The 26637-nt window shown below is 34.6% G+C and overlaps 3 protein-coding genes and 2 long non-coding RNA genes across 5 annotated transcripts; 3 read left to right on the forward strand and 2 right to left on the reverse strand.

Moving 5' to 3' along the window:
- Positions 1-589: 589 nt before the first annotated feature.
- LOC112011622 (chorismate mutase 2) lies at positions 590-1515 on the reverse strand. Its single transcript, XM_024043988.2, has 2 exons — positions 1381-1515; positions 590-1051 (listed from the first exon to the last, which is right to left on the reverse strand). The coding sequence occupies exons 1-2, from the start codon at positions 1498-1500 to the stop codon at positions 821-823; spliced, it is 351 nt and encodes a 116-aa protein (XP_023899756.1). The 5' UTR covers positions 1501-1515; the 3' UTR covers positions 590-820.
- Positions 1516-2233: 718 nt separating this feature from the next.
- LOC112031893 (uncharacterized) lies at positions 2234-3258 on the forward strand. The gene is made up of 2 exons (XR_010628952.1): positions 2234-2660; positions 2747-3258. It is a non-coding gene; the product is annotated as an uncharacterized LOC112031893 (long non-coding RNA).
- Positions 3259-8341: 5083 nt separating this feature from the next.
- LOC112031894 (disease resistance protein RUN1) lies at positions 8342-17372 on the forward strand. The gene is made up of 6 exons (XM_065773381.1): positions 8342-9438; positions 9657-9929; positions 10010-10825; positions 10960-11909; positions 16540-16921; positions 17276-17372. The coding sequence occupies exons 1-4, from the start codon at positions 8494-8496 to the stop codon at positions 11839-11841; spliced, it is 2916 nt and encodes a 971-aa protein (XP_065629453.1). The 5' UTR covers positions 8342-8493; the 3' UTR covers positions 11842-11909; positions 16540-16921; positions 17276-17372.
- Positions 17373-17420: 48 nt separating this feature from the next.
- Positions 17421-21904, forward strand: LOC112011705 (uncharacterized). The gene is made up of 3 exons (XR_010628946.1): positions 17421-17562; positions 21556-21603; positions 21702-21904. It is a non-coding gene; the product is annotated as an uncharacterized LOC112011705 (long non-coding RNA).
- Positions 21905-22741: 837 nt separating this feature from the next.
- Positions 22742-26190, reverse strand: LOC112011741 (chorismate mutase 2-like). The gene is made up of 5 exons (XM_065773382.1): positions 25871-26190; positions 23911-23997; positions 23687-23830; positions 23378-23470; positions 22742-23051 (listed from the first exon to the last, which is right to left on the reverse strand). The coding sequence occupies exons 1-5, from the start codon at positions 26126-26128 to the stop codon at positions 22905-22907; spliced, it is 729 nt and encodes a 242-aa protein (XP_065629454.1). The 5' UTR covers positions 26129-26190; the 3' UTR covers positions 22742-22904.
- Positions 26191-26637: the final 447 nt, after the last annotated feature.

Below are 26637 nucleotides of genomic sequence, written 5' to 3' on the forward strand. Positions count from 1 at the left end.
AAGGATGACAATATTTGCAGGGAATCATCACCAAAACTCTTAAAGTACCACTATTTCCGAAGGAGGCAATCATACAAATTAAAGGGCGAGGTTTGGTCCAGTGTCCAATTGCACTAGATTCGTTGAAATTATATCACGTGTCCACTTTTGAACATATGTCACTATCTTAACAGGTCCAATGCACTACATGCACTGGACCTAAGCCTCACCCCAAATTAAATGATGAAAAACTCGGTTCAAATTTACTCATCTCTAACTATCGAATTATTAAACAAATAAAAAGTTTACAGAAACTTGACCCATCTAACCTACCCAGCTGGACCTGATCCATTTTAGATGGTTTCACCCAATAAATAGTTCTTAACAACAAAGTCTTCACGCACCAATATAATGTTGAATAAGTACAAGGATACAACTTTTTCACAACTTGTTAAGTTAAAAAATTATGAGTAGTTGATAACAAAAGTAGTGTTAGTGAAAGGTATCCACCACTCACAACTTTCCATCTTAACAAGTTATTGAAAAAGTTATGTTAACAATACATTATATAAATCATTTTTATAGGATTATAAGCCTCACTACCTTCATTTTTTTATCAATAATGCATGCATATATATGTACATCAATATCTCTGTATATCCAATCATGGATACACATATTCAAGTAGACGAACTTTCTTAATTAAACGCAGATTTATTGGCTAGCTTTTAAAATGATACTCATTTCAAAATCATCATTTTTGAATAAGCCATGATCATCAGAAAAATTCAATCCTTTGAAACTCCATCACATTATTGGATGATTCATAAAGGAAACAGCTTCAATCAAGGTGTCTTAGTAGGTACTCAACTTGGACAAGTTTGGTGAGAGGTATTATCCAATCCCCATAGAGGCGAGAAACTACTGATGGATCAACCTTGTACTTTCCCTTGTTGTCATCATTATGCAGAGTCACTTCTTGCCCAAACACCATGGCCTTCTTTGCAACCCTCTTCTTCACTGCCTCTTCTACACTCTCAAATGTCAACAATTTCACCAGAGCATCTCTGTCCTGAAAAAACCAACACATTATTGAAGTAAAATGCATGACCTTTATTTTATTTTTTTTCTTCAAGAAGTAGCACCTAAACAATTTAGGAAGTTAAAATATGCTTAATATAAAAATCAATCCGTATGTTCTTTTTTTTCTCAAATTCCTGTCATGGTGTCATTGAGCTCATTATCATAATAAATAAAAATTCAACAAAATATTGTTATAGTGAATCTAATTAATTGCTTAGGAGTTAACACTCGTTGGTTATTCAATATACTGATCACAACAAGGCAAATATTCTACCTAAACCTTATTTACTATAGTCCTTAATGATGCACCCTTAATACCTTAGCACGAATTGCAGGCTCATATTCTTCAGGGGATTCCCTGAATTTTACCTCGACTACTAACTTTCCATAATGAATTCTTCTGGAGAGGGCCTGCACGGAATATTTTGTATTATTCATTGTCAAAAAACTCAAAATATGGCTCATAGCCTTATGTCAGTTATCAATAATTTACCTTCTCAAATTATATATATATATATATATAATTTTAAAAAAAAAAAAAAAAACAACAACAACAACAAATGACTTTGCACAAGAATCCAAATGACCATCAGCCCCTTTCTTTTCAGTTTTTCTACTCTGCGTGTCTGACAAGCTTAACATCACATCTTCATACACGTGGCTTGTTTTTTGTACATAAATACAGAGAAAAAAAATACTCTGCGTGTCTGACAAGCTTAACATCACATCTTCATACACGTGGCTTGTTTTTTGTACATAATTACAGAGAAAAAATTATCACTTCAATTCTTCTTTTTGGAAAGCTTCTCCAGCAAGTTCAATCGACTTTGCTGACTTCTTGGCAATTTTTACAACAAGCTCATTTGATCAATGAGCACGGCAAATGAGTGGGCTCGACCCACGTGGTGCAACGCAAAATTTGTAGATAGAAAATGGAAAAAGTCAAATAAAACATGAATGAAATGGAGAGGAAATTCTACGTACCTTCGAGGAAATTCTTAGCCAATAAAGGATAAGAAATCACAATTGGGAAAAATGAAATTAAATCATAGGATTTGTAATTTATGGTACAAATATTATCACACTGGCTAAATAATTTTGTAATTAAAAAATGTAATAATTTTGGATAATTATAAATGAAAACTGAAAGAAGTCTTTGATCACAACCTAATTACGATCTACGAAATTTTGTGGGTGGTCTTTTTCTTTCTCATTTACCTTTATCACTACAAATTTCCTCTATCTTTTCTTTAAAAAATAAAAAATTGCTCTTTATCTTTTTTGGAAATTTCCTGTAAAGAGGATTTGAGATTGACATCCCCGTTACAGGGTGGAATTTTCTCACAAGTATTGAAAGTTACTCTAATCCTCAATGCTAAATTTCCAAATCGATTCTAATTCGGACATATTAATTTCGTGAAGATACTCATATCTCACTCTTTTGTCAGTTTCCAAATCAAACGCATAGATTTTAGGTTCTGGCTTCTGATTCGGTCAATTGACGATCAGAACTTGCGGGTCGAATCTGTGCTGGCGAGGGCGGCATCCGGTGCTGCGGCTCTGGTTCTTTCTCCGCCTGTTGCGCCACCGTCAACAGGGTCAGATTGCGTTTTGTCCAAAAATTATTTTCTGCATGCATTTACACAAATTATTTTATTTAATCGTCCCAATCTTCTGCTCATAGATTCCGATGGCTTCGCTGATCAGTCAAATAGTCTATGATGTCTTCTTGAACTTCAGAGGTGAAGATACCCGCTCTGGTTTTACAGACCATTTATATCAGGCTTTGAAGCGAAAGGGTATTTCAACCTTCATGGATGATAAGCTTTCTAGAGGAAAAGAAATTTCATCCGAACTTCTTAAAGCCATTGAGTCGTCGAAGACATCACTTGTCTTGCTCTCTGAAAACTATGCATCTTCCAGTTGGTGCATGGATGAACTTGTCCATATTCTCGAGTGTAAAAAGAAATATGGCCAGTCGGTTATACCTGTGTTTTACAAAGTGGACCCATCAGAGATACGTAAACAAACGGGGAAGTATGGGTTAGCATTGGCTGAACACGAAAGAGATAACATAGGCAAGGTTCAGAAGTGGAGGGAAGCTCTAACTGAAGTTGCTAATTTGTCCGGATTTGCTCTCAAAGATGGGCATGTATTTAATGATTACTAGCGCTTTTATGAGTTTTTTTATTTTTATTTTTTGTTCTTTATTTATTTTTATCTGATAAATTAGGTAAATTCATTAAAACTAAAGTTACATACAGATTCTTGGGCAAAAGGGAGCCTAAGAAACTAACAACAAATTGTTCAAATGAGAAAGCTATACAATAAGACCAGCCCGGACTATACTATCAAAACACAAGCCAAGCAGATATTTTCTTACCAGACCAAATATAAGATCCTACTACCTGAGTATATCTACATTTAAGCTGCAGGTGATCTTTTCCATAAGGGCTTTACAATTTGATAATTTGGGTCCACCGAAAATGAGGGGCACACCCAAATATCTAACTGGTAGGGATCCTTACTTAAATTGCAATTTGGAAAGAATCCATTGCTTGAGAGTTAAAGAGAGCTCAACACAAAATACCTCACTTTTATGCACATTCACAATAAGGCCAGATAGCCCTATAAAATCTTCAACCACTCCTTTGATGAAGTGAACAGAATGAACATCAGCTTCTATAAAAATCATGAGATAATCTACAAAGCTAAGATGAGTAATCTGCAGTTTAGAGCAATTAGGATATCTGAAGGTATTGAAATCCTGCATTCTCGAATGCCTAAGATTGCTGAATTTCCTTGCCGAAGGCATTTCTTCTCTTTAAAATATCATACTAGGCTTTCATTTAAAGCAATAGAAAATTAGGAGTAGTGATACATTCCTTAATCCAAGCAATATATTTGCTAGGGAAACCAGCAGCCTGAAGACACATAAAAAGAAAGTACCAATCAACATAGTTATAGCTCATTTTGAGGTCTATTTTAATGATGCATCAAGCTGGACCCTTGCTACTGTGATGGTTTTTCACCAATTCCTGAGACAGTAAGATGTTCTCAGCGATACTCCTCCCCTGTCGGAATGCTGTCTTGTTGGAACTAATTACGTCTGTCAATCAATCTTTAATCCGGTTAGCTAGAATCTTCATGATGCACTTCTAAATGATATTACATCATGCTATGGTTCTAAAATCAGCTATGTTAGAGGAACTATTCACTTTAGGAACCAAAGTCAGGCTTGTAGAATTTACCGTCTTCAAGAAACTTGCCAGTGGTGAAAAATGATTGCTTTTAGCTCTCATCTTCTTTAACAACGGGCCAGGTTTTTTTTTTTTTTTTTATTTGGAAAAAATGGGAGTTGAATCCATAAAGGCTAGGTGCTTTATCATCCCCAATAGAGAACATTGATTCCTGGACCTCAATAGCTATCACATTCCTCTGTAAAGCCTCCTTTGAAGAATCTGATCTTCTTTGTGAAGAGTAGAGAAACTTTTTCATCAATGATATCCTTCCTACGCTCATTAAAGAACCCAAAAGATTCTTGTAGAAATCAATACACACTTTTTTTAATAGCATATGATCTTCCACCGTATTTCCATTTTTATCATGGAGACATCGATTTCCTAGTTTGCCTTTAGCTTTACTTGATTATGGAAAAAAAGATGCATTTTGGTCATCAAAATTTAGCAACTTGTTTCAAGCCTTTTGCTTAAAGAAGGCTTCTTCAGGATTCCTAATGCAGATATATTGGTGTAGCAACGCATTTGCTCTCAACACGAGGCTGGCATTCCCATATTGCAGCAGTATACTTCCTTGGACACATTCAAGTTTGATTGGAGTAGCTTTCACCCTTTGTGGGATTTCTCCATAAATGTCTTTGTTCATTCTTTTCAACAATGACTTGGTAGCTTTTCATTTCTGGTAGAGGACAAACGTAGGAGAACCCTCACATCCACATCCAAAGCTTCAGCAATCCAGCACATAAATTCTTCATTTCCAGTCCATAAGTTAAAATTTTTGAATGGTGTTGGACCATTTTTTTTTTCCTGGTTTTATTGAGACTAGGGCTAGAGAATGCTTAGAAACACCAGGGGTTAAGAACTCAACTAAAGAATGCTCATGACATGCCAACCAGTTCATGTTCACTTGTGCTCTATCCAACTTTTTAGCTATGAAATTCCCCATTAGAGTTCTATCTAGTTTTTTTAGCTATGAAATTCCCTTGCTCTGACTTGTTACTCCATCTATAATAACATCCAATAAAAGGATGGTCTACCACCACAAGATTTTGGACACATTGCAGAAATCCCTGCTCATATAAGGAAAGAAGCCCTCCCCCAAGTTCTCTCTAGAACTTTTTACAGCATTAAATTCTCCAACAATTAGCCATGGTAGAGAGCTAACCTAGTTATGAAAAGATTCTAGGTTTGCCCATGACTGTCTTCTTTCATTGCCATCATTCATGGCATACACAAAAGAGCATAACTGCAACTGCTATCCTGTTTGATCTTGATTCGACAATGTGTCACCTAGTTGGACTGAGAGAGAAGATCCACATTAATTTATTAGAATCCCCGAATGCCCACACTCTCCCTAAATCATGTGAAGATAGTTGTCTACTTGCCCCTAGTTAGGAAACAAATTATCCTTCATTGCCTTAGTATTATCTCTTCTCACTCTAGTTTCCACAAGCCACACTAAATATATATCAATCTTTTCACTATAGCTTTCACCTCCTTTTGTTGAAGGGGTTGTTTAATGTTCCAAACTAACAGCTTCATAGGGGTATGCTAGAAGGAAGATAGGAAGATCCAGGTTTGTAAGATGACTCTCCAATTGCTCCCAGTGATTTCCCCCTTTTGTTTTCAATTCCATACAAGTGCTGCTCTTATTTTAAGTTCGAGAAACTTTGTTGATGAGAGCTCAGATACTTGTCCTCCACAATTTCCTCTTCCTCACGATCGCTCACCATTGCCTCTGCATCAGCATCCATTCTTAGAGCAGCAAACCTATTCCTGCCCACTGTACGCTTATTCTTTTCTTTGTCCAGCAAAGGTTGCATTTCCTCATTTTATGAGCAGAGTCTTTCCTTGCCCAAAGCTTTAATTGGCAACCTCAATCACTTGCCTTTTATCTTCCTGCTGATTTTGTTCTTTCTTAGTTTGTTAACTCTTTGGAACCCAGACTTTCCTTTTCTCTGTTCTTCTGGCTTTGCATTGCGATCAAAAGATTTACACTTAGTGAACCTCATAGGAATCCATGGATGTTCTACTTTAATGTGTAGAAATTTACCATTGCATTGTCCACCTCAACCTCACTAGGAAACTGATTCAATATCCACTTCAACACACGCTTGCAAACCCTAGCCGATTATTTGTTTCTGTGACATTGTCCGCATATAGGGGCCTGTTGGGTTACACATGTGAGTGAAATCTCACATTGAATAAAGATGAGAAGAATGAGTGATTAATATAATATAATTGAGCACATACTCATTGGGCTTAGGCTTGCAAACCCTAGCTGATTATTTGTTTCTGTGACATTGTCTGCATATAAAGGCCTGTTGGGTTACACATGTGAGTGAAATCTCACATTGAATAAAGATAAGAAGAATGAGTGGTTAATATAATATAACTGAGCACATACCCATTGGGCTTAGGCTTTTTGGGTTAAAGTGTGTCTCTATATGTTATATTAATTACTTAAGGAAGCTCCCCAAGGTGTTTATCTCCCCAACAAGTGGTATCAAAGCGCAAGGTTATGTGTGGCGAAGGTGGTTTGGTGTTCATGGTCCCTACCCAGCGGGGACAGAAAAAGCCGAAACGGCCCACACATAAAGATTTTGGAGAGGAAAAAAAAAAAAAAAAAACCCAACAAAGGAATATTGCTAATGGTGCTAATAATGGTGTGGTGTGAGGTTCCCATGGACATGGACGTGCGGGGTTCTCATGGATGTGCGTGCGGGATTGATACGTGGTTTCCATGGATGGCGTATGAGAGGCCCATGGATAATGTGTTGATGAAGTGAAAAGCCCATTAGGCAAGGGGGAGTGAGTAAGACTTGTTCATGGCCCACAGAGAGGTAGAGACTCACACGTGAGGGGGAGATTGTTGGGTTACAAATGTGAGTGAAGTCTTACATTGAATAAAGATGAAAAGAATGAGTGGTTAATATAACATAATTGAGCACATACCCATTGGGTTTAGGCCTTTTAGGTTAAAGTGTGTTTCTATATGTTATATTAATTATTCAAAGAAGCTTCCCAAAGTGTTTATTTCCCCAACAGGGCCTACACACTCTACACACACTCTACTTGCAACATGGCTTAAGTAAATGGGATTCCAATATTCAATTGGGAGATTCATGATCTTGATCCAGATTGGGTGTTGCCTTGGAGAAAAATCAAGAAGTTTCATACCCACGTGTTATTTGCAAATAATTAGCGGTTTGTTTTCAATATGCCACACCTTAGCCTCAAGGACTGCATCTCTGCTCTTCAAATCATCAAACTTTAAGTGAAATAATCCATTATCAAGAGAGAATACCTCCACCCAACCAAACAGACACCAGAGACCTTGAACAGACTTCTTGACTAAGAGAAAAGGAAGTGGCTTCTCCAAGAATTGGCCTACCAAATTAGTAAACCACTTAGCGATCCCTTCTTGCACTGGTGGCATTACTACAATTCTACCATTGGTTTTAAGAGAAGCATGGTACTGTAGCCAAGTAGTGCAGTCAATTAGCCAATTAGGTGTTTTTCATAAGTGAGACGACGGTAGGGACCAAAATGACAGCAAGTTTAAAAATATAAAGACCAAAATGAAAGTTGTAAAAACTTGAGGACTAAATTGAAAATAAGGCCAAAATATAGGGACCAAAAAAAGTGTTTTTGACTGGTTAAATTTAAGATAATATAGTGTTACCAATTAAGAGTTTATCCCACGTATTGTACGGAAAATTTTACTTAAATCTCATAATGCTTTTGATCAAATATTGGTAGTGGGTTATCATTAAGTATGTTTCCTCACCTAGCAAAGCTGACATGCATACATGCATGTACTTTCTAAAAGGTTAAACTAATTTCTCAGCCAAAAAAAAAAAAAAAAAACTAAAATTAATGATAGCTCTTAGATCTAAGAGTTAAATGCCATTTATTTACTAATGGATGTAAGTTGTAATACATACAACTAGAAAACTTGAATTTATTTTATCTATGTATTTATGTTTCCAGCTAGTCCCACTCATAATGTTTATTTTTCTCTGTGATTGGCAGCAATTCTGAATCTAGAATTGTCGAGAAAATTTGTGAAGAGATATTAACAACTAAATTAAATCGCTCATGCTTATTTGTTGCTAAATACCCCGTTGGAATAGATTATCGTGCAAAGGCCATAGAATCGCTTTTGCATACTAAGCCAAATGATGTTCAAATGGTAGGGATTCATGGCATTGGGGGTGTAGGCAAGACTACAATCGCAAAAGCTGTTTATAACAATATGGCTGATCATTATGATGTAAGCATCTTTCTAGAGAATGTTAGAGAAAAGTCAAGTACAAAAGAAGGCATAATCCAACTACAAAAGGGACTTCTTTCTAAGGTCTTAGGGGATGGATTTCATTTGGGTAGTGTACCTGAAGGAACCAAAAAGATAGAGGATGCACTTTGTAGTAAAAAGGTTCTTTTAGTTCTTGATGATGTGGATAAAGGGAAAGAGATTGAAAATTTGCTTGGAGGTTGTGATTGGTTTGCTACAGGAAGTAGAATCATTATAACAACAAGAGACAAACAAGTGCTAAACACTCTTGAAAACCCTCATTACTTCAAGGTTGAGGAAATGGATCAACACGAAGCTCTTGAACTCTTCAGCAAGCATGCATTCCACAAAAATGAACCTAATGCAGCTTATTTGCAACTTGCAAAGCAAATTATAAGTTATGCCAATGGCCTTCCATTAGCTCTAGAAATAATTGGTTCTGGTTTACGGGGAAAAAGTATTTTTGAATGGCAAAGTGAATTAGATAAGTATGAAAGAATTATTAACAAAGGAATTCAAGATGTACTCAAAGTAAGTTATGAAGGATTGGACAAAATTGAGCAGGATGTTTTCCTCGATATTGCATGTTTCTTCAAGGGATTCGACAAGGATTATGTTGTGAATATGTTAGAAGCTTGCGGACAATTTCCAAATTCCGTTATTCCAAAACTTATTGATAGGTGTCTCATAACTGTTGATCAATTTGGCAAATTGTCGATGCATGACTTAGTACAAGATATGGGTAGGGGAATTGTCCAAGAAGAATCTCCATATAATGCTGGACAACGTAGCAGGCTATGGTATCATACAGATGCTCTTGAAGTACTCATTGGAAATACGGTATAATTCTTTTGCTTTGCTTTGCCCTTTTTTTTTTTTTTTTTCTTTTTCTTTTTTTCACAAGGCATATGTAGTGAATTTTAGTTTTCATTGTTTCTTTTTGCCCTTTTTAATGCTGAGCAAAATGTACGTTTATCAATATCTTAAAAAAAAAATTTTAAACTCATTATTCTTTAGGCGAATTCTGTTGTGTAGTACTTAATGCTTTATCTAAACAGGGGACAGTTAATATTCGAGGCCTAATGTTGTGCTCACCTGAACCAACAACAGTGCAATTGGAAGCTAAAGTTTTCAAAGAAATGAAAAATCTCAAATTTCTTATAGTTCGTAATGTAAAAATTCTTAGAGGCCTTGAATATATCCCTAGTGGGTTAAGGTTGCTTGATTGGCCTGATTATACTTTTCCCTTGCCGGCTACTTTTTGTCCCCAACTACTTGTTGAACTCAACATGCCATATAATCACATCAAATTGGAGGAGCCATTCAAGCAGGTATGATTATTAGTATTTATGAATTATGATTTCATTAAATTTTATTTAAAAGATAATTTTTAATTTTTTTCCTTGTACAGGAGATCCAGTTCAAAAATATGGAATATATTAGGTGTGAATCTTGTGAAACCATTATGAAGTTTCCTGCCATGTGCACCCCAAACTTAAAGGAATTGAATCTTTCTGAGTGTAAAGAATTAGTTGAGGTTCATGAATCGGTTGGATTTCTTGATAAGCTTGAATTATTGATCCTCAAAGGTTGTGAACAACTTCAAACTCTTCCAAGAAGCCTTATGCTAAGATCTCTTCGTTATTTTGATCTTCGTGATTGCTCAAGGCTTGAGAAGTTTCCCAATATTCAGCCAGGAATGGGAAGTTTGCAAATATTATTATTGTCGAGGACCGGTATAAAAGGGTTGCCTTCATCAATAGGGAACCTCATTGGGCTTGAGAAGTTGGACCTAAGTTATTGTCAAAACCTTATGGATCTTCCAGATAGCATCTATAAATTGCAAAATCTTAGAGTATTTGAGATTTGTGGTTGTACCAGACTGAAGATTGATAGAAGACTGATGTGTAATTCTTTTGGTAGCTTGCCTGGATATGGGTTTCTTAAGTTGAAATATCTGAATCTCAGCAACTGTGAAAATCTAACTGAATTAGATTTTTTAATGATGCCTGATTACTTCCCCGAATTGAAATATCTATATCTAGATGGAACCAATATTGGTATGATCCCTGAAAGCATTAGCAAATTTGCTAGATTAAGAAGAATTGGAATAGAAAATTGCATGCAACTTCAGGAAATTCCTAGGCTTCCACAAGCTATAAGAATAGTGTGCGCAATGAACTGCCCATTGCTGAATTCACGGTCATTAAGCAGTTTATTAAGTCAGGTCTATCTCTCTCTCTCTCTCTCTCTCTCTCTCTCTCTCTCTCTCTCAAAGTTATGAAGAAACATTTTCCTTACGTACACCAAATTCCTTACTATGCTAAATTGCAGTTTCTTGTATTTGCTAATTTTAAGCAGGCTGGAGAAATTCTAGGGATTTTACCTAAGAGAATTTGTCAAGGTGCAAGAAGCAACATATTAATTGATCCACAGTCATCAAACAGACTATCGCATCAGTTTGTTCCCTCTCCCTTGGTCTTTGAAGACTTTGCATCTGAAACTGAAGGCTCTAGATCTGAAGATGAGGACATTGATTGTGAAATTATACTACCAGGAGTTGATATACCAAAGTGGTTCAAATATCGAAGTGTTGGACATTCCATATCATTCTGGGTTGGTCCAAAATTTCCAGAATTAGCCATCTGTATTGCTTTTGGACCGGAGGCACATAGAGGTGGATTTGTTTGTCAAGTTTACCTTTCCATCAATGGCTGTAAAAAACGTATCAATGTTTTAAATTGCAAAAAAGAAGTTTGTGATCATTTGTGGCTATTTTCTAAATCTCATAGGGAATTGCAAAAGCAAATGGATGACTCAAATCCATCTAACTGGAATCACGCTGAGGTTGTATGTAATTTATATTTTCCTGATGGAGGAGAGAGTGTTCCTGCTTTCATAAAAGGGTGCTGGGTCCATGTAGATTGCGCCTGTCATCCTCAAAATTCTGATTTCTTCAATGATAACTATGAAAATGTTATTGACAACTCAAGACAGGAAAGTCGCTGTATGATGTTGAACATTGTAAATGTTACAGAAAATATGGCACCTAGTGAACTAGAGATGCAACACAAATGTCACTCCACCAACACTGGGTCTGACTTAGGTTTGGGCTGGCCAGTTTCAGAATTTGGCTCAACCGACAGTAGTGGGTTTGATTTGGGTTTGTCTTCAATGACCTATACCTTTTTGAAAGATGACTCCGACTTCAATGTGTTGAAGAAAATGAGAAAATCTTGTTGAAAAAATAAGCGTGAAAGTATTTTCTTCGTCGTTTCCATTTGACTTTTGTTGTGTTGTTTAATGATCAGGTATGTCTCTTTCTTTAGTAGCATTGTTTCTTTTGCATATTTCAGTGCCTTCTTCTCTTCTCTCTCTCTCTCTCTCTCTCTATCTCTCTCTCTCTAATAAGTTACGCACACTTTGATCAACTTAAGTTTGTTGTTCTTATAAAAAAAAAGGTTTTTGTTCTTATCCATTACACCATTGATAGAGTTATCATTTAATTTTGGCATAATATGTGAAATAGGATTTTGTTTTATAAAATTTGGCACCAATTTTGAAAATTAATCGTATGTTGAGGTCTAAAAGTACCCATTTCACGTGTGTACTCCTTTCTTGGCCACAATATCAGTGCTTCTTTTGAAGGTACTCACGTTTGAATAAATTTAGCTGAGCCTACTTCCCCATTATAAGGATATGTATTAGGATTGGGAGTTTCAGATTTTGATGTATTCTACTCTAGAAATAAGGATGCAGACTCCTCATCATCATCATCACCACACTTGAACAAAGGAATTTTTATCGTACTACACTTCAAGATGAATTTCTAGTGGATGTTGATTCCATTTTCTGGTGGACAAGTCTTAGCAATTAATCAAATTTCCAAAAATAAAAGGAAAACTGTCCTAGAAACTGATATTTAGGCTGCAAGAGCTGTGAATTCTCATTAATTGGATATGTGTATATATATATATATATATTTGAAAGGATAGTTAAGTCCATGCCTTTGCAAACTACAAGGTTTATCAAAATGACACTCCTAAACGTTTGTATAAATGACATCCCCCATGAGGTTTGTATAAATGTAATAGTTAAGTCTATGGCCTCTCAAACTGTGATTTTACTGACAAAATATTTCATTTTTAGAGAAGATTCTTGCCTAAACTATGGATGAAATGACATTCCCCTCCCTTGAGGTTTGTGAATGAATGATACTCCCCCCTTGAGACCTGTGAGGTATGCATAATTAATAGAAATATTTTTTTTAAACGGAATATTCTATTAGTGCATTTATATAAACCTCAAGAGGGTAGTATCAATTCATGAAACATTTGGGGGAGTCATTTTAGAAAATCTCAAAGAAGGTGGGTGTAATTTACCAAATATATTGTGCATGATCAAGTTCTTTACTTCCTAAAACTCCACAAAGAATTTGATCACACACAATATGTGGCGTTTTGAGATTTTTTATTCGTGATTTGAGCATTAACCTTTCCTTTTTAGCGATTTAACTGTTCAAGACATTATTCAGGAATTGGCCAAAAATATCTTCCCTTTTCTATGATAGCCTTTTGAGATAACCAGTTTGTTGAGTCTAAGTTTAGTTCAACATGGCCTGGTTAATTATGCCTTTGCTGCTGCACTTTGGGCACTCTTGGTAGTAGGTGATCATTTGATTATGCAACATGGCTATGCTTTTTTATGCATTTTTTTTAATATATAATTGAAAAATCAGAATGTCACTCCATATAATTACAGTGTGGAAATTGTATTTTGGGGTTCAAGAGATACCCAGTGGTTCTACATTTCTTGTGGTGCTTGGGCACTAGGGTTTGAAGCCCACCACTCCCCTCCCCCTACTTACCTATCAAAAAAGAAATTACAATGTGGAAAATGAGGTCATGGTTTCAAACCTATGTGCATGTGGGATTATTATCTTTGAAAATAAATTGTAATTTTTTTATTAAAAAAAAAAAAATTAAACAAAGCTTGATTTTTACTAAAATATTCTTATACCTCTTATTAATCATAATAGGCCTTATATAGGCTTACAACTGAACGTAAAAAAACAAATCCAACACCTAAATGATAGAAACAATTCCTACAATCTAGCCTACTAATCTGATAAGGATAAAGGCAATTACTCTCCTACTAAATAACAAATACTTGAAATATTAGATAACAATCAATAGCTAAGATAAAGATAAACTCCTAAGCAAATTCAAAAGCAATAACCAATCTGGAATCTGGTATGGCAGCTGGTACGTAACAGAATTTGATCACACACAATATGTGGTGTTTTGAGATTTTTTATTCGTGATTTGAGCATTAACCTTTCCTTTTTAGCAATTTAACTGTTCAAGACATTATTCAGGAATTGGCCGAAAATATCTTCCCTTTTCTATGAGAGCCTTTTGAGATAACCAGTTTGTTGAGTCTAAGTTTAGTTCAACATGGCCTGGTTAATTATGCCTTTGCTGCTGCACTTTGGGCACTCTTGGTAGTAGGTGATCATTTGATTATGCAACATGGCTATGCTTTTTTATGCATTTTTTTTAATATATAATTGAAAAATCAGAATGTCACTCCATATAATTACAGTGTGGAAATTGTATTTTGGGGTTCAAGAGATACCCAGCGGTTCTACATTTCTTGTGGTGCTTGGGCACTAGGGCTTGAAGCCCACCACTCCCCTCCCCCTACTTACCTATCAAAAAAGAAATTACAATGTGGAAAATGAGATCATGGTTTCAAACCTATGTGCATGTGGGATTATTATCTTTGAAAATAAATTGTAATTTTTTTATTAAAAAAAAAACTTAATTTATTAGAATAATGGAAAAAGCACTTTTTTGTTTTGTTTTTATAATAGAAATTTCAAAAATAAACAGGTACAAGTTTATTGCATCATCATCGTCATCGTCATCATCATCATCATCTCTCTCTCGCACGCACTCATGCACACACAGAAGTTGTTCACTCTTTGTGATGGGCTTAAATTCATGTTCTAATTTAATATTCCATATTGTTTTGGCATAATATGTGTATTAGGATTTTGGTCATTAGTCTATTAGCAGTTAGCACCAATTTTGAAAATTCATTGTATACTAGGCAAGGTTTAAAAGTACCTGTTTCACTTGTCTATTCCTTTTTGGGCTACAATATTATTGCTCCTTTCATAGATACTCGTGTTTGAATACAATTAGATGAACCTACCTTTTTTTTTTTAAAATAACGTAGGGCATTTTTCTGAAGAAGAGCTCTTTGGACTTGCTTCTAGCTATTAAAACCTATGGGCAACTAATCCCACCCAACATAAGGAGTTGCCAGGTAATTGAGGGGCATTCACCCCTAACGAGCAAAGCTAAGCAATTTATGCTTATGCCCAGAGGTTAGAACTTAGATGGCCCTATGTTCACTTGATAAGATTAAGAATACCTATTAGGATTAGGTGTTCCAGGTTTTAATGTATTCTACTCTAGCAATATGGATGCAGAATCATCATCATCGTCATCATCATACCCTAACTAATCTATTGAGGTTCCATAGCCTACCCCAAAATTTTAGGATTAAGGCTATGTTTTTTTTTTTTTAATTATTATTTTTTTATATCAGTTATATTTTTTGGTGACAAGATCGTAGTAATTCCAATAAATATCTGAAAAACAAAGGAAAAAATTATTTGGAAATTTTAGGTGAATTTGCGAAGCTTCTATATTTTACAGAGTTGTGAATTCTTGCTAATTGGTAGGAGTCTATCATGCAAATACACACATAAATAGTGAAAGGAAAACTCAAACTTCAGCAGGCCTTGCCCATTTGAACATATTTTTCTTACAAAATTTCACTTGGGCATGGCCTTTGGTGCCCAAAAAAATTAAAAATATGTTCATACTTACAAATATTTAAGACTTTTCCTTAATTTTTCCCGTCTTTCTTGCTAATTTCTGGTGATCTTGCCGGTGTTAGGACCCTGAGTTTGACGGGCAGGTGGTGTTGGAAGGTTTGAAGATGTTGGGTGTTTGGGGTGCAGGCTGTCTGTGGAGGCAACATGGAAAAGAAGAGTTGGTTCTGTGGGTGGGACTGGAGGAGCAATGGGAAAAGAAGTATAAAACAAAATGAAGCCATGGGTGATGCGGGAGATGCAAAAAAAATTATTATTTAATATTATTTATGTTTGCAAGTCAATTATATTTTTATGTTTTAGGCCGTAATTTATTGGGCTATTAGTATTTTAATTTGGGAAGTAAGGTTATTTTTGTAATAAGGCAATTAGGATTTCTTAGCCAATTAGAACTAGGGTTTAGCAATCCTTTATAAGCAATCTATTGTACTCCTTGAGGAGATAGTTGATATTTTGATGAATGAAAAAATGGCCGTTTGGTCTTTCTTTGGTCTGGTGCTGACTCCAGGTCTACTCTAGGTGCTGACTTTTAGTGGTTTCCCCACTTGATGCTGACTCCAAGTCAGGCTTAGATGCTGACTCCTAGGTCATATCCTTTATTTTATTATTGTTTCAATTTTGTTCTGGTTGTCCTGCGTCAATGGGGTTTTCATGTTGCTATACTATTGTAGTTATCTGCTTCTTTACTAACTTAAGACATTGAACACAATTACAGGTATCCTCGCAAGACTCCAATTTTCCAATTGAAATTATTGTGTGGTTGATATGGCTTATTGATAGGGTTATTTAATTATTTGTGTCTAGTCCAAGATCCAAACACACTCTTCAAGGTTTTCATGGTGTTATAATGTAGAAGTTTGACATTTTTGCTACCAAAGCAATAAACTTACATTTGGATTAACCAGTTTATTCAGTTAAATTGCTATTTTCTATTTTGGTTTTATTTTTAAAGGAATTGAGCCATTTATTTTAAGTTTCTTTCATTTCAATATTTGAAAACTGATGTAATGTTTGGTAATTAAACATGGTCTCAGATACCCAAAAAAAGGATGGTGATGGTGTCAAGGGCAACAGTACATGCGCTGTATGAGAGAGACATAAGACAGGTAATTGTGGTGGCACCATTGGTGATCGTGGTAGGGTGGTTTTGCAGTATGGACATGAAGTGGCAGTACAGAGGTGGTGATTTTGGTGATGACAGTGCCAGTGATAATTTAGCGGTGGTGCTGTTAGTGTGGTCATTATGACAGCAGCAACTATAATAGTTATTGTGTTGGCATGGGCGGTGGCAGCAAACATATTGATGGTGTTGATTATGACAATGATGGTGGGGGGATTAGTGCTGATAGTGAGGCAGTCTTGGCAGAAGCATTGATGGTATTGGTTGCGCTGACTTTAATGGAGCTATTGTTGCTGGTAATGTTGGTGATTGTCATAAATTGGTTTTGGAGTTGTGTTTCCATTTACTGTGAACACAAAACTTATTTCTAAATTTTAAAAAATTATCTCTAAATATCATTTTCCCAAATGATTTTTTTTTTTTTTTTAAACAAAGGGGGGGGGGGGGAGGTGTTGAGATTACATATTGTTCTTTAAAATCATGAATATCAAATTATCCTACTGGTTAATGCGCAAAATGCTTGTTAATTTTACATTTTCATATTGAACTCAACTCTACATAGGCTATCATTATGATTGTTGTTGTTGGTGGTGGTGTTATTATTAGGTAGCAGTTTGTTAGTGACGTATTCTTGTGTCTTCCAAGTGCAGGAAAACATCTGCTTCCTATAGAGAGCTAGAAGTGAGGGACAGAATCAGTCAATTGGAGAAATTCTATATGGAAATGGCATTGCAGAAGGAATTACAGGTATTGACATCTTAAACTTGCCTTACTTTTAATTTACTGTTGGGCTACAGGTAAAAGTTTTTAGAATAAAAACATCCCATTTAATAAACAGAAAAAAGGGTCGGAAGCGCAAACTATGTGAAGATGAGATTGTTTGTCCCACTTCTAAACCAGTATTCAAGTTAGCAGCCAGAACAAAAACATTGAAAAGGTTTGTTTAATGATGTTAGCATCTTTCTATGACTCGATCCCTTACCGATTTCTCAATTAATTGTATGTCTACTTCAGTAAAGCCTTCCCACCTTTTATCTATTTTTGTTCACTATCACTCAAGCTGTGGCTGATAGATTAGAAAGGATTCAAAGGAATTTTCTATGGAGGGTCATTGGAGGAAGAGTTTAAATATCTGTCGGTTGCTTGGGACAGGGTGTGTTTGCCAATGGAGGCAAGTGGTTTGGGGATCCAAAAGATTGGGTTGTTTAACCAAGCCTTGCTTGGTAAGTGGTTATGGCGGTTTAGGAGGGAAGTTAACTGTTTGTGGTGTCAAGTTATAGCATCCAAATACGAAGAGGCTAGAGGGGCTGGTGTATTAGAGATTGTAGAGGGACTCATGGATGCAGGATGTGGAAGAATATTAGGGCTGGTGCAGAGAGATTCTTTGGAAATGTGGTTTGTGTGGTGGGAGAGGGCCATCAAATTCAGTTCCAGCATGATCCTTGGTTTAGGCTTATTCCCTAAAGGATCTCTATCCAGATTTGTTTGCGTGTTTTATGTCTAGAGAAGCTTGGATTTCTGATTTGATTTCTTCTACATCAGAAAGGGGAAGTAGGAGTTGGAATATACAATTCACTAAGCTTTTCATGATTGGGAATTAGAGGGAGTGTATACTTCTTTTGAGCTTCTTTATTCCAAATTGCCTAGGGGTGAGGGTGATGATACCTTGATTTGGCAATTGACTCAGACAAGTGTTTTTGAAGTGAGTTATTATTATAAGTTTTTACTAGAGCCTCCTACTATTTCTTTCCCTTGGAAGAGCATCTGGTGTATTAAGGTTCCTAAAATAGTGTCTTTCTTTTTATGGACAACAGCATGGGGGAGGATTCTTACTATTGATAATCTTGTTAAGTGGGGGGTTGCCCCTTGTTAATTGGTGTTGCTTTTGTCGATGTGATGAGGAAACTATAGATCATATTCTACTCCAATGTAAGTTTTCTCATGCTTTATGGAGTAAAATTTTGTTGTTGTTTGGGATTCAGTGGGTGATACTAAAGCTTGTAGCCTCTCTACTTTTTGCTTGGACGAATTAGTTGGGGAAACATTTTTTAAGTATTTGGACTATGGTACAACATGTCTAATACATGTATTTTTGAAGATTTTGAGAGACCCTAAGATCTGGTGAAGTCTTTGCTAGTTGGGACTATATATATATATAAAACCGAAGCCTCTGACCTTTTGGTTGACTTTTTATTACTTGCACCACAATTTTCCAAGTCATCTCTCTTTTCTTTAAATTATTTTTACTTCAAACAATCCACACATAGTAAACCTCCTTCTCTCCCACTCCAGTCTTCCTTTGCACAATGACTCCTCTCTTCACGCTGCCCCTATCTATCTCTCTTTTGTTTTCTCATGGCTCAAATGCAGAGCCTTCTTTATGAAAAAAAAAATTTGTGGAATGGCAATGTTGAGATGTGGCTCGAGAGTCCTGAAGAAGTCATACAAATACAAAAACTACCATAGAATATGTATGGATTTTTTTAGCAAAAATAAAATAAAAATTATGCTCCACAAACCCTAAACGTAAAATCGTTGTAGCAACTTCTCCTCTCTTAAAACCAGAAGGTCAAGTTGGAGTTATAGTGTTGTGGTAAGTCTGTAGCTTTTCCATTTAGGAGTCCGTATTTTTCAATTTGCATGAAAAGTTGTAGGCCTGGTGTTTTGCTTAATTTCCACCATATTCGTCGTTTACTATGCAAGAGTGGAGGTTAATTAATTTTTCGTGGTTCATGTTTGAATAAAAGAGGAGTGGGCAGAGTTAGTTTTGGTGTTTCTATTCCTCTCCTCCAATTCTCATCTTTAATATAATTCTTTTAATTAATATAATTCTTTTATTTATTTGTTAGATTATAAAGTGAATATACATGTATGAGAAATTTGGTTTGTTTTCCTATGATCTCACCAAATTCATGGAAAAGAAACTCTAGACTGTAACAACGGTTTGTGATAGGTATGTAATAGTGATTATTAGCATTTGGATGCATTACAGTTTCTTGTAGCATTATTCTTGAGAAATCAAAAGCCATATATTACACCTTTATCCAAAGCATTTTTATGCTCTTGACATCATACTTTTAAGAATTGTATGTTTTGATTTATAACTATTAGATTTTTCCAATGAGAATCTTCACTTGGAAATATTGAATTGCATATTTTAAGTTTGAAGTTTTCCAATGAGAATCTTCACTTGGAAATATTGAATTGCATATTTTAAGTTTGAAGTTACAAAATTAGGTAAGGTTGACAGATAAATTTAAAAGAAAATATAAAAGTCAAATTATAGATAGATGTGTAGTGGGTATCAGATTTTTTTTTATTTTCAAGGCTTACATTAATTAGATTGGCTTTTTTTGGGTACGGTGTTTAGAAATTCTTTTATGTATTATTATAGAAGATTGACTTTCTAATGAGAAAGTATACTGCTTTGGTTTGTGATAAACGAGTTTCCATAACTTAAGGGTAGTTTTTGGTTTTCTTTTTATGTTATAATATGTTCATGAACTTTGAGGTTTGTTAGATTTTTTTTTGTAGCTTGTGAAAATTTTTGAATTATACTTTTTTTTTCTCTTCTTTTCATTAGAAGAAAAAGTCCACTCAGAGGGATGAATTGCACCTCTATAGATTTGAATTTGATTTAAATTATGAAATATATAATTTATTAGTAACTCCTCTTTTATTGTTAAATATGATCATGAATCAAGTTATGATTAATTGATTGATGATCAATGTCATTGACCAAGAATTTAAATTTATTTTGTTCTTAATTCAAAAATATAAGTGTTGCTTTCTCTCTCAAAAAAAAAAATGGTTAATTCAATTTAATTTCTAGACAGTTTCCTCCTAATATGGATTGTACTTAAAATTGCAAAATATTTAGTAATGTATAGATCCTATGAAGTTAAACATGCAACTATTATGTGCCTCCCTTAATGGTAGCATATGGACTTAACTAAAGTTTTACATGATGAATACTGTTTTTTTTTAATGCTTTGTGGCAACATGGTTGAGATTTCTATTCAAACTACAAATTGAGTAAATGCTAAGAGAAATATTTTTATTCATGTTTGACATCAAAGTATCTTGATATCTGAAAATATGCATATGAAAATGTGGATGATGTATGTTTCATTTTGAAATTTGATGTCTAGGAGGCAATAAGTATGTTTGTCATGTCTTCCCTCATGTTGTGAATATCTATTAATTGTTTTTGTGGAAATGAATAGTATGGAAGAAACATTAGTAGTATGTATTTGTTTCATCTTATAAAAAATGACATAATATTGTTATTTCTCTCTCTCTCTATATATATATATATAAAGTGTTTTGTCTTATAAAAAGTTAATTCATTTGTAACTATCCGGTGTATTGCACGGGTTAGCGACTAGTTATATTTATATTTCTATTTATGATTTTCTTCAATCTATTAGCATTTCTTTTTTATTTGTCTGTAATTGTTTCAAGTATAGTGTGTTAATCATTGTGAACACGTTATTCTTCTTTTTCAATAAATCTTCTATTGCTTATTCCAAAAAAAAAAAACTATTTTAGTAAGAGCATTCACATTGGTGATGCTAAAAAATTTAGCATTTAGTAAATTAAAAAACTATTTTATTTATGTTAACACATCACTTTTCAATACGCTCAACATCAAATGTGTTTATGCAAAAAAAAAAAAAATCAAATGTGTTTTTTTACCACTTCATTTAAATATTCTTTATTTATTTATTATTTTTATCATTGTGTGCTACAGTAATAAGATGTAACCTCACAGAATAAACTAATATTTTTTTTATCACTTATTGTTATGTAAACTGTAGCTAGTTTGTATAAATTTTTAACTTTATCACCACCAATATTACATGCTTTTTTGGGTGCTAAAATAACTTTTTAATGTGAAGGCTCTAAGCATGTTATTTTGATATTTCAGGAATGATGCTGTACAGTACTTGGGCCACTAAGACATGAATTTGTAACGGTATAAGTACAAACAAGTCATAAGTTATATTGGCAACTAGCCGCATCTGCTTGCATTTTTCATGTAGATTTACGATTGTTTGGTGTGGCTTTTCCTAGGATGAAGGATGCCTCACTTTCAAAAAGCCGAAGCTTCTTGCAGTTCGATTGATGGATTAAAGGTGTTTCAACTTTTTGTCAAAAGAATTAATGTCGTTAAGCAGCTGACATTCTTTCTCTCTCTCTCTCTTAAAGGCTGCATACTTCAAAAACTGCCCCTGGGTAACATTGAGTAGAGCGATAGTTGTACAATCAGTAATGCATGTATATGTATACATTGATATCTCTGTATATCCAATCATGGATACACATATTCAAGTAAACGAACTTTCTTAATTAAACGCAGATTTATTCGCTGGCTTTTAAAATGATATTCATTTCAAAATCATCATTCTTGAATAAGCAATAGTAAAAAAAGCTTGCTTTTAGTCTACAGATATTAAAGTGTAACAGAGATGACCCAAACCTCATTTATTTCATTGCCTTTGAGTCATTTCTTCTCAAGCAGTTCAATCCATCTGGACCAAAACCTTTGTATTAAGCCCTATATATCACTCTATGCCTTACCCTCCTCAGGTAGTAAATTGTGTTGACTGTTGATAGTTTATATAGATCAACTTTTGAGGCAACAAGGTGTTTCAAAACCGTTCTTTTTTCTCCAATGTGTGTAAATATGCAAATTGTCATGGTCTTAACAACAAAGTCTTCATGTACCAATATAATGTTGAATAAGTATAGCGATGCAACTTTTTTACAACTTGTTGAATTAAAAAATTATGAGTAGCTGATAACAAAAGTAGTGTTAGTGGAAAGTATATGAAATTATCCACCACTTACAACTTCTCATCTCAACAAGTTACAGAAAAAGTTATGTCAACAACATATTATATAAATCATTTTTTTTTTTAGGATTGTAAGCTTCACTACCTTCATTTCTTTGTCAATAATGCATGCATATATATATATATATATACATCGATATCTCTATATATCCAATCATGGATACACACGTTCATGTAGACGAACTTTCTTAATTAAACAAAGATTTATTCGCTAGCTTTTAAAATGATATTCATTTCAAAATCATCTTTCTTGAATAAGCGATTATGTGATCATAAGAAAAATTCAATCCTTTGAAACTCCCGTCACATTATTGGATGATTCATAAAGGAAACGGCTTCAATCAAGGCGTCTTAGTAGGTACTCAACTTGGACAAGTTTGGTGAGAGGTATTATCCAATCCCCGTAGAGGCGAGCAACTACTTATGGATCAACCTTGTACTTTCCCTTGTTGTCATCATTATTCAGAGTCACTTCTTGCCCAAACACCATGGCCTTCTTTGCAACCCTCCTCTTCACTTCCTCTTCTACACTCTCAAATGTCAACAATTTCATCAGGGCATCTCTGTCCTGAAAAAAGCAACACATTATTGAAGTAAAATGCATGACCTTTATTTTTTTTTCTTCAAGAAGTAGCACCTAAACAATTTAGGAAGTTAAAATATGCTTAATAAAAAGAATCGATCCATATGTTCTCATTTTTCTCAAATTCCTGTCATGGTGTCATTGAACTCATTATCGTAATAAATAAAAATCCAACAAAATATTGTTATAGTGATTCTAATTAATTGCTTGGGAGTTAAGAATCACTGGTTCTTCAATCTGCTGATCACAAGAAGGCAAATATTCTAGCAAAACCTTATTTACTATAGTCCTTAATGATGCATCCTTAATACCTTAGCACGAATTGCAGGCTCATATTCTCCAGGGGATTCCCTGAATATTACCTCGGCTACTAACTTTCCATAATGAATTCTTCTGGAGAGGGCCTGCACGGAATATTTTGTATTTTTCATTGTCAAAACCTCAAAATATAGCTTATGACAGTAATCAATAATTTACCTTCTCAAAGAATATTTTTATTTTAAAAAAAAAAAACAACAAATGACTTTGCACAAGAATCCAAATGATCATCAGCAGCCAGGAAATTTTTAATTTTAACAACAGCATAGCAGAACACAGAACAAGTTTACATGCACCTTTACTTGTAAACACACAAGGTCGCTAGCTGCAGTTGATGCATAATTGCCATCATCACCCGGTGCAACAAACAACTGAAGTAGTTTCTTAAAATACATATCCCATATGTCCTTGTTTATGTTAATCGAAGCAGCTGGAGGATACAAAACCTAGAGTTGGAATTAGATGAAAACTAATGGACCATTTCAAAATTAAATAGCAAAACAAGAGTTTTGCAGCATATGATTACCTCTGTAAAGTTGTAAGGCGGCACCACTGAGGGTGGTAGATTATCTGGAAAGAAGGGATGCTCTTCAGGGTTTGCATATCTTCCAGCCTGTAACATTCCAGGTCATTTTATTAATAAAACTGAAGTAGGAAGTACCCGCACAACCCAAACCAAAGAATTCTGTCAACTGAGTCTCATTACTGTGGTTTTACTAATTTTGCATAATCGCATTTGGCATTCACACTAAACAAGAAAGTAGACATATCAAGGATACAAGTAACTTAGCAGATAGAAAGCTGGAACAAACGAAATTACATACAGTAAAGCAACTTATCTCAGTGCTAAAGTTTCAGATCCTGCATTGAAAATAAACTTGGCTTGGTTGCCCTTGTCAGATATGTTTAACAGAGTGAAGAGTCAGTGTAGAGCACTAATGACAACAATGTTCATGTTTTCTAATTAAAATTAGCCAATTATGGTTTTGCAGATATTGATAATCATGTAAAGGGCCTAAAGGCTTTAGCCAACGACAATATCACATAAAACTTGATGTTGTTTTGATACAATTCTACCAAAAATCAAAGAGTACAAAGTACAAACCCAAAAGTTCCAATAGTCTGTCTGGTCAGCCTGCCATTATGATGATGTTCAACATGAAGTGTGAAGCAACATAGTTCATCTTCCTCAATGGCACGACATGGTTCTCTCTATGAGGAGAACCTGGCCCAACCCCATATGATTAGCCAATTATGGTTTTGCAGATATTGATAATCATGTAAAGGGCCTAAAGGCTTTAGCCAACGACAATATCACATAAAACTTGATGTTGTTTTGATACAATTCTACCAAAAATCAAAGAGTACAAAGTACAAACCCAAAAGTTCCAATAGTCTGTCTGGTCAGCCTGCCATTATGATGATGTTCAACATGAAGTGTGAAGCAACATAGTTCATCTTCCTCAATGGCACGACATGGTTCTCTCTATGAGGAGAACCTGGCCCAACCCCATATGTTGTAAGCAGAAAAAAAAAAAAAAGTCACCCATGGAGATCTTTCATATTGTTGGTTCTCCAAATTTTTAGTGTGTCCCTAAGTTGGCTACATTCAGGGAAGCAAGAAATAACTACCTTGGCCACCAAAAACTCTTTAACTCCTTCCTTCCTATACTCTCCGAAATGCGATGATCAATTTTAAGTAGAGAAATGTTACAATATTGAAATCTCTTGCTACTAGTCTAGTCAAGCATTGGGATGCAGAGGCTCAATTAGGCATTGTACACAATGTTTGAACAACATTGTAATTTAGATAGTTCGCACACTCCATTCAATTAACACTTATCTAAGAGTACAACCATATGAAATCAATGGAGTCATGGTAAGGGCACCACTATCTTTCCCATAGAATAAAATCATAAAAACATATAAAGAACCATACATGTAGGGAGACCAAAAATAAGGGAAACATAATTTTCACTAGACCTTTATCCACATGGTATTTGGGAATAGTATGGAAAAAATGGAAATAGCACCACCTAAAATAAATGGTGAATACAAGTCCTAGGCTAATATTATTATGAAACCGATATAACAAATATTATTAGCAATAAGATCATTATATAACAAATATAATTTTGTTTTGTACTTTGCTATAATAATAATAAATAATAATATTATTATTAAATTAAATAACTACTAAAATCATTTTGTTTGGTACAGGCGACAGCATAAGATAATAACAAAGACGAGCGAGTTCTCCCACATGGCCCAAATACAGTCAACACACAATGTGGACCGTCCTATTGACACGATACGACGAGCCCAACTTCAAATTTTTGCGGACAATACAAAACATAGCAAAACAAAAACAAAACAAATGACAATGATAAGGAAATAAAAACAAAATTGCATCAGAAGTCGAAGACCAAGAAAAATTAAATTATTTCCTTTGAAATATTAAATATAATTTTTTTAATAGCACATACCTTAGCTTGAAGGGCCTCTGTTTCCTTAACAACAAAGTGAACCAAAGTACCAGAAAAGGTCGGAGTGGAAACGTAAGATTCATTGTAGGTAGGAGAATTGGTGGGGAAACGAGCCCGCTCTATGAGACCGAAAATGATGGTGTCTTCTTGTCTTATCAAAGACAGTCTCAACGATTCAAGCGTTACACCATTCGCCATGCTGTTTCTAACATTATGGGACCATACCACAAAAACAAAAATGAGTAGTAGGATGGACATGTTTATATGTTAGCAACAAGAAAAGGAATGAGATGAGGCCAAGATTATTATTGGGACTTGGGATATATTAATTATATATTAATATATTAATTAAATAATATTTATTTGATAATGAACATTGGATTTCCTTAATGAGTTTGTTTGAAAAACTATTAATTTTATTTTAATTATGATTGAGAAATGAATAGCTTATTTACTTTCCATGTATTCAGAAGATTGGAAATCTCTATGCTCACTCTAAACTACCGCAAATAGAGTGAAACACATTATCACACGTTATCAGAGTGCACAATATTTGAAGAGAGGATAAATTTCTAAAAATAATTTTTGTTAATTAAAATATTTGGGCCTTAATGACAATTTTTACTCTGTAAGTAAAATGAATAATCCTACATTCATAACATTCCCACATCAAATCTTAAATTACAAGTTATCACTAGTTCTAATATGAGCCCCTTACTAAAATTATTTTTTGGCCCACCAATTATAGCTAATAATAACTTGCCACG

The sequence above is a fragment of the Quercus suber genome, unplaced genomic scaffold, assembly GCF_002906115.3.
Source record: "Quercus suber isolate HL8 unplaced genomic scaffold, Cork oak 2.0 scaffold_74, whole genome shotgun sequence".
NCBI classification, from domain to species: Eukaryota; Viridiplantae; Streptophyta; class Magnoliopsida; order Fagales; family Fagaceae; genus Quercus; species Quercus suber.

What these genes read in the sequence shown, in the direction of transcription:
- LOC112011622 (XM_024043988.2), bottom strand. Translation starts at nt 1,500, where the DNA reads ATGAATAATACAAAATATTCCGTGCAGGCCCTCTCCAGAAGAATTCAT. An exon ending in AGCCTGCAATTCGTGCTAAG is followed by an intron (nt 1,052 to 1,380) that starts GTATTAAGGGTG and finishes TGGTTTTTTCAG; the next exon opens with GACAGAGATGCTCTGGTGAA.
- LOC112031894 (XM_065773381.1), top strand. Translation starts at nt 8,494, where the DNA reads ATGGTAGGGATTCATGGCATTGGGGGTGTAGGCAAGACTACAATCGCA. An exon ending in AAGTACTCATTGGAAATACG is followed by an intron (nt 9,439 to 9,656) that starts GTATAATTCTTT and finishes TTATCTAAACAG; the next exon opens with GGGACAGTTAATATTCGAGG. An exon ending in TGGAGGAGCCATTCAAGCAG is followed by an intron (nt 9,930 to 10,009) that starts GTATGATTATTA and finishes TTCCTTGTACAG; the next exon opens with GAGATCCAGTTCAAAAATAT.
- LOC112011741 (XM_065773382.1), bottom strand. Translation starts at nt 26,128, where the DNA reads ATGTCCATCCTACTACTCATTTTTGTTTTTGTGGTATGGTCCCATAAT. An exon ending in CGCCTTACAACTTTACAGAG is followed by an intron (nt 23,831 to 23,910) that starts GTAATCATATGC and finishes TTCCAACTCTAG; the next exon opens with GTTTTGTATCCTCCAGCTGC. An exon ending in GCGACCTTGTGTGTTTACAA is followed by an intron (nt 23,471 to 23,686) that starts GTAAAGGTGCAT and finishes TATTCCGTGCAG; the next exon opens with GCCCTCTCCAGAAGAATTCA.